This window comes from Pantherophis guttatus, chromosome 1 (assembly GCF_059756535.1).
Source record: "Pantherophis guttatus breed Tessera chromosome 1, ASM5975653v1, whole genome shotgun sequence".
In the NCBI taxonomy this organism is placed as follows: Eukaryota; Metazoa; Chordata; class Lepidosauria; order Squamata; family Colubridae; genus Pantherophis; species Pantherophis guttatus.
In genome coordinates this window covers 256,847,216-256,854,921 of record NC_142063.1, presented here as the reverse complement: position 1 = coordinate 256,854,921, position 7,706 = coordinate 256,847,216, and the positions used below count along the sequence as shown (strand labels likewise).

General features: G+C 39.9%; 1 protein-coding gene across 1 annotated transcript in view; it reads right to left on the bottom strand.

Moving 5' to 3' along the window:
* Positions 1-1,879: 1,879 nt before the first annotated feature.
* LOC117666270 (ectonucleotide pyrophosphatase/phosphodiesterase family member 1-like) overlaps positions 1,880-7,706 on the bottom strand; it is a 50,744-nt gene continuing 44,917 nt past the window's right edge. Inside the window, exons 24-25 of the mRNA XM_034418823.3 lie at positions 5,895-6,051; positions 1,880-2,560 (exon numbers count right to left, since the gene is read on the bottom strand). Coding sequence (XP_034274714.1) covers positions 2,387-2,560; positions 5,895-6,051 — 331 coding nt within the window. The 3' untranslated portion in view covers positions 1,880-2,386. The remainder of the gene's footprint in view (positions 2,561-5,894; positions 6,052-7,706) is intronic.

Here is a 7,706-nt window from a genome sequence, read left to right as displayed (position 1 = left end):
TAAACGCCAAAGGCGCATGGAGCGCTGTTACCTTCCCACCAAAGGTGGTCCCTATTTTTTCTACTTGCATTTTTTACATGCTTTCGAACTGCTAGGTTGGCAGAAGCTGGGACAAGTAACGGGAGCTCACCCCATTATGCAGCACTAGGGATTCGAACCGCTGAACTGCCGACCTTTCAATTGACAAGCTCAGCGTCTTAGCCACTGAGCCACTGCATCCCTATATTTAAGCCAGTAGAACTGGAGAAAAAAAATTAACTTTACTGAATAAAGCATTATTGTGAATAAAACTTGCATTTCAATTACTGACTTCTCATATTTTTTTAATATGTTGTTCATCATCCAGACTGGCATAGATAATTGAGTTTATAAATTGAATAATAGAGTAAATGAGTTTTATTCTATGGGATGTTTATTTATATAATTTATCCTATGCACCGCAGATGGGGACTGCAGCCGAGAAATTAAAAGAATAATGCTCCTGGGGAGAAAAGCTATGGCAAATCTAGACAGCATACTAAAAAACAGTCATCACCCTCCCAACAAAAGTGCGTATAGTCAAGGCTATGGTTTTCCCAGTTGCAATGTATGGCTGTGAAAGTTGGACCATAAGAAAGGCTGAGCGCCAAAGAATTGAGGCATTTGAACTATGGTGCTGAAGAAGACTCCTGTGAGTCCCTTGGACTGCAAGGCGATCAAACTGGTCAGTCCTAGAGGAGATCAACCCTGACTGTTCTTTAGAAGGCCAGGTCCTGACAATGAAACGCAAATACTTTGGCCACCTAATGAGAAGGAAGGACTCACTGGAGAAGTGCCTAATGCTGGGAAAGATTGAGGGCAAATGAAGAATGGGACGACAGAGAACGAGGTGGCTGGATGGAGTCACTGAAGCAGTAGGCATGAGCTTAAATGGACTCCAGAGGATGGTAGAGGACAGGAAAGCCTGGAGGAACATTATCCATGGGGTCGCGATGGGTCGGACACGACTTTGCAACTAACAACAATATATATATATTTATGCCTAACTTGGCATATCTACTAATCCCCACTTCCACAAAACGAAGGCCAGAAGTAGTGTGTTTCAGTGGTGGGATTTCTTCCACTTGGGAACTCAATCTGTTCTTACATTGTGGTCTTTCCATAAGCTATTAAAAATGGAGCTTTTAAAGAAAACATTAGATATGTGAACCGACAGAGTTTATTATTCCACTGTTTATATTATGATTTTTTAAAATTATACTATTCTGTATTATTGTACAGTGTATGTTTGATATTTATGTGTTGATAGAAGTTGTAAAATGTGAAATGTCTCACAGACAATGATGAGATTAATCCAATCAACCAATCATTCAATTTGATATTCACTTTGCATTCAGCCACAGAACATACACAAATCTTGCTCATGCCTGTTCAGATGTATGAATGGCTAATCAAATACAGCAGTGGTCCCCAACTTTTCCAGCTTTTCAGTAATGGTGGTGGCAGCGAGGGTAGAGGGAAGGGGATGGTTTCACGTGTGCTCCCGTTGCTTGAGCAAATGGAGCTTTGCACGCTCACGCTTACTCACTCCTTGCGTAGATCAGTTCCTAACGGGCCACGGACTAGTACTAGGCTGCAGACTGGCAGTTGAGGATCCCTGAAACAGTATCTGGGGATATGGTGGCAGTATCAAAAACATGACATGAACATTATGTAAGTATTGCACCAACACGATGCAATCATCTTTTATGTTTTCAGCAACATGCAGTCCACAGTATATTAAAGCTGTAATCCTATAACCATGCAACTGAAAGTAAATCCCATTAATCTTAAAAGAACTTCTGAAATGATATGCATAAATGTGTATGATATTTCCCTCCCAAAAAATTAAGAACGTCCATTAAATTATATTCTATTTATTAAACAGAGTGAAAAAAAAACATTCAGAAAATGACAATTAAAAAAAATGTTGTATATTACTTATAACTTTTGAAATATACATGCCAGTTGGGTTCACTTGCAGTTAATTTGCTCCTGCCTCTGTGTAAAAAAAATAACAACAACAACTCAGGCAGAATAAAGTAACTCCTGAACACTTTTTATACTGTTGAAATCATTGTAAAACTGATGGGTTTTTTATCCCATTTGATCTGTTACGTTGATGCTGCAAACAGGCTTTTAGAACAGTATAGACATTTCTATCACATTGAAGAGAATAATAAGGCTGAAAGCTATTTGTCTCTGATATAGGTGGTCCATTAAATGTCCCTGAGATACAAAATGTGGCACAGTTTCTTCCTTGTTCCCATTTTGCTCCAAGTATCTTCTGAAAATCTTCCAGCATGTTTACGAAGCTGTGATCTAGTCTCTCTTTTCTTTTTCTTTTTGGTACAGAAACGCAACAAAGTTAAATTCTGGCTTTGTCAAAACTTGGCAAATATGTTTTCAGCTGTAAAATATCACCCACAGGTTGCTTTCCTTCATGATAAAAGCTAAGTCCTGTAAGAAGTTCCACATCTCTAACTCGAGCAACATGAAATCTCATTCTTTCTTCGACCCATAAGGATTCGGGCTTGCCAACCTGTTGGAAGAAAGAAAAAATTATTTTAGTTCATGTTGCAGATATTTTGAGATAGCAATAGCACTTAGACTTAGATACCGCTTTACAATGCTTTACAGCCCTCTCTAACCAGTTTACAGAGTCAGCATATTGCCCCCAACAATCTGGGACCTCAGAAGGATGGAAAGCTGAGTCAACCTTGAGCCTGGTGACATTCGATCTGCCAAACTGCTGGCTGCCAGTGATCAGCAGATGTAGCCTGCAGTACTGCATTCTAATCACTGCACCACTGCGGCTCAATATTTATATTTATATTTATTTATTTTATTTATTTATTTTGTCAAGTACATATTAGATTATATATATAAGTATAAGCATGAATTGAATATAAAAAATGAGTACAATTAAAGGGAACATTAGGACAGGGACGGTAGGCACGCTGGTGCTCTTATGCATGCCCCTTACTCTTAGGAATGGGGTGAGGTCAGCAGTAGACAGTTTTAGGTTAAAGTTTTGGGGGTTTTGGGATGAGACCACGGAGTCTGGTAGTGCATTCCAGGCATTAACAACTCTGTTACTGAAGTCATATTTTCTGTAATCGAGTTTGGAGCGGTTCACTTTAAGTTTGTATCTATTGTGTGCTCTTGTATTGTGGTGGTTGAAGCTGAAGTAGTCATTGACAGGTAGGACATTGTAGCAATTTAAACATTCAATGCTAAATTGATAAATTGCTTTCAAGATGATTTGAGAAGGTTCTCCAGAGCAAGAAGGAATGTCGCTGGAAAGGTGAATCTAATAGTCCTTACTTTCAACAGCTCATGACCTATTGACCATAAGGGGGCAGGAGAGCTTAGCTAGAGAATTAAGGGCCTGTTCTGTATCACTTCTTTGTCTATCATTCTACCTCTTTTTTTTTTTAAAGATAAATGATTCAGGACACTTCCATTTGCCTATATACCCAGGAATTTATGCAAAGAGAACATGACTTGACTCTCTTGTTACTAGAACATAATTAGCTGGGTAGAATTTGCCTATTCCTATAATGTATTTCCTAACGAATTAAATTCTTTTCTGCTGCAGTTAAAAAAACCCAGGTTATTGATCATTATTTATGTCATGTTCCCACTCTCGGGAATGCTCAAATGCAAACAAAGAAACGTTGGCCTTCAACAAAGGATTTACCTTCTCCCTGTAGCAATATGACTACTTTGTATAAGTGTATCAACTACACCGTCGTAATATAGCAATTTAGCCTGCTTTCCCATAACAGCGGGAACTGAACAGTCACAGAATTATAATGTTGAAATAGACCAATTTAATTCAGTGATCCTATCCCTGCTCAGTGTGGGAGTCCAAATTAAAGCAGCAGGACAGATGGCTATCCTATTGTTTGAAAACAGTCAGTGGAAGGAAGCTCCTCCATGTTTCCTAGTAATTGCTTCTACTGTTAAACAGTTAACACTATTTAGAAACAGTTCTTGATGATCAGTTAGAAATTACTTCCTTAAAGCAATTATTCTGTGCGCCGCAACAGAACGCAGAACTACATCTTCTATGTGACATGTCCTTAGATGCTTTAAAACCGTTACTATATGCTATGCCCATGATGGCGAACCTGTGGCACGCGGAGCCATATCGGTGGGCACACGAGCTCAGCTCCGGCGTGCATGCGTGCGCTGGCCAGCTGATTTTCGGGCCTTTTTGGCCCACTGGAAGTCAGGAAAAAGGCTGTTTCTGGCTTCCGGAGGGCCTCCAGGGGAGTGGGGAAGGCCATTTGCCCTCCCCAGCCTCCTAGAAAGGCTCTGGTGCCTGGGGAGAGCAAAAAACAGGCCTACCTTGCCATCGCATGCCAAAAGTGGGGGGAGCGTGGGGGGGTTGCACATGCATGCACGGAGGGTGGGGCGCATAGAATTATGGGTATGGGCATGGACACGAGCGACCCCACGCACTCTCCCACTTTTGGCACGTGATGGCAAAAAGGTTAGCCATCACTGTGCTATGCTAACTATTACCATCATGTGACCACTATCTAAGGAATAAACATGCCCAGTTCTTTTAGTCTCATCTGTCACATTGTTGATTCATATTCCATTTATGAACAATTATCATTCCAATATCTTTTTTCAAGTACAGGTAGTCGTCAACTTAAAGTTAAAGGTCCCCCTCGCACATATGTACTAGTCGTTCCCAACTCTAGGGGGCAATGCTCATCTCTGCTTCAAAGCTGAAGAGCCAGTGCTGTCCGAAGATGCCTCCGTGGTCATGTGGCCGGCATGACTAAATATCAAAGGTGCACAGAACTCTGTTACTTTCCCACCAAAGGTGGTCCCTATTTTTTCTACTTGCATTTTTTATGTGCTTTCAAACTGCTAGGTTGGCAGAAGCTGGGACAAGTAACGGGTGCTCACCCTGATACACAGCACTAGGGATTCGAACTGCTGAACTGCCGACCTTTTGATCAACAAGCACAGCATCTTAGCCACTGAGCCACCGCATCCCTATTAGTCCTCAACTTATACGACCACAATTGAGCCCAAAATTTCTGTTGCTATGCAAGACAGTTGTTAAGGGAGTTTTGCCCCATTTTATGACATTTCTTGCCACCAATTGTTAACTGAATACCTCCAGTTGCTAAGTTAGTAACGTGTTAGCAACGTGCTTGTCAGAAGGCTGCAAAAGGTCATCACAGGGCCACAGGACCCTGCATCCATCATAAACAAGGAAGTCCTCGAGTTATGAGCCCAGTTGAGCCCAAAATTTGTGTTATTTTTCTCCTGTGTTTCTTTTAAATTAAATTTTATTATTTTCAACACACTTTTTTTTGGCCAAGATCTCTCCAAGATCTAAGACTTTGAATATTTTTTATTTCACCTAGAGTATTAACTATCCACCCCAATTATCAATTTCATATTTGATATGTGTTTACTTTACCCCTATTTCTATGATTGCTACTTGCAGCCTGAAAATCAAACTTCAAAAAAATCATGACAGAAATCTCTATGTGAGATCCATTGGGGGGAGGGGGGGAATGATTATCTAAGGGCAAAAATAATTTTGTGGCAATATCCCAATTATTTATATACTGAATACCTGTAAGAGCCCTATGACATAAATGCCCACATCAACCATAATTAGGACTGTGCTAATGTTGTGCTAAAGTTTATACCAGGGCTAGAAATGAGGCTTTTTATATTAAAAGCTATGCAAAACATCCTTCCTGTTTCAAAACTTTTCCCATATATTTGTCACATTTTCAAGTCTCTGCCCACACCTATTATAAAAACTAGAAACTTGCACTTTTAAAAAACAGCACCTTTTGTGCATTATGTTTCATATATTAACAGGTTGAACTCACTGTGCAACTTTCACTGTTCTCTTCTCTGTGAGGTAAAATGTAAGATATAACGTCAAGGGATCCTTCACATTGCAAAGGCGTCTGGGAAACATTTTTACAACTTGTCAATGTAATGAAGTAGTGAGTGGGAATCAGGACCGCTGAATTAGTGGAGTGCCTGAAATTTAATTTTAAAAGAGGGGGGGAAAAGCAACATTTTCTTGTTAGTTGTACTGAGCATACTCCCTACACCAAAGAAATATACATCTATTTGGTTAAACCAAAACTATAGCTTTAAATGATCTACTATTCCAGTAGATATAACCCAGGGGTGTCAACCTCATGGTGTCATGTTTTCATCATGTGACGTATCGTGACTTTTTTCCCCTTCACTAAAACAGGGGTGGCCAGCATGTGATACATCCGGCCCGTGGGCCGCAAGCTTGATGGATATAATCCATCAGGATGTATCAAGCATAGGCTAACTTACACTTGACTCTGCAATGAAGTAATGCAGCCTCTTAGAGGGAACAGATCTCCCTTGCTAAACTAATTCCACAAGCTATTAGTGGAATTATTTCCAGGTACATTCAAAGAACTGGTTATAAACCTTTAAAACTATATGTAATGAGGCCAGACTATTTGTATGAGAATTTTTTTTCCTTTCAGTCAGTCTGGGCTTCACGATCTTCAAGCAAATTTATTTTCTCAAATCACACTATTGAAATTAGATTTGATAGATACAGAAATCATGGGCTTCTCCATTTTCTGTTCCAATTGGTAGATATCATTTTAATGATGTGCGAATTATGTTTTCAAAATCTACTTGAAATGTATTTCTCTTTTCTAAATCTTATAATTACTACTAAAATGGTGATGGACATTCTTTACAGAAAAGTGGTGTATACTTTTAATACAGCAATGAATAAGATACCTCCACATCAGGGGTGGGTTCTACTTACCTTTACTACCAGTTTGCATCGCACCCGCATGTGCGCGCTGGCTTCGCTCATGGGCGTACATTCTTCTGCACATGCGCAGAAGCTTCTGCGCATGCGCAGGTCACCTATGATGATGTCTGGGTTACTGGGCGGAGCCTCCCGCCAGTTTTACTACCGGTTCTTGCGAACCAGTCCGAACCTGGGGCAACCCATCACTGCTCCACATGATTTGAGGCATTCATACGATAGAAGCAGGATTGCACTGTTGCAACACAAGATCTACTAGTTTCATGGTTATGCGTGGATATCATGATGTGCATGTAAAAGGGGTGACAAAATACTTCTTCATTATTCATTTCTCCTTTGATATCCCTCCCCTGCTTCTCTACGGATGCCTCCAATAAGGGCTGCCCACAACACTGTCAGAATGTTGTGTTGTGTTGTGTTGTGTTGTGTTGTGCTGTGCTGTGCTGTGCTGTGCTGTGCTGTGCTGTGCTGTGCTGTGCTGTGCTGTGCTGTGCTATGCTATGCTAGAATGTAATGATACCAACTTGAACCAATACTCTTAGTTTATTGTGAACATTGAAATAGTTTCACCCACCAGCTTTTAAATACCATATCAACATATCTTCCATACACTTTGAAATAAAATACATATTAAAATACTTATTTGAATGTTATTTTATTTTTAAAAAGAAAATAGTTTACACATGTTAAAATCCAATACAGTGCATTGATACATATGGAAGAAGTCACAAAGGGATTGAAAGGCTCAGTATAAATGGCTAATTGTCTCATGTCTTCAGGACATACATTTTGTTAAGTCAGAAAAACATATTCTAAAGGAGGTTTGTTCCTGTAAATTAAATTAAAGCAGTTATTTCAATACACA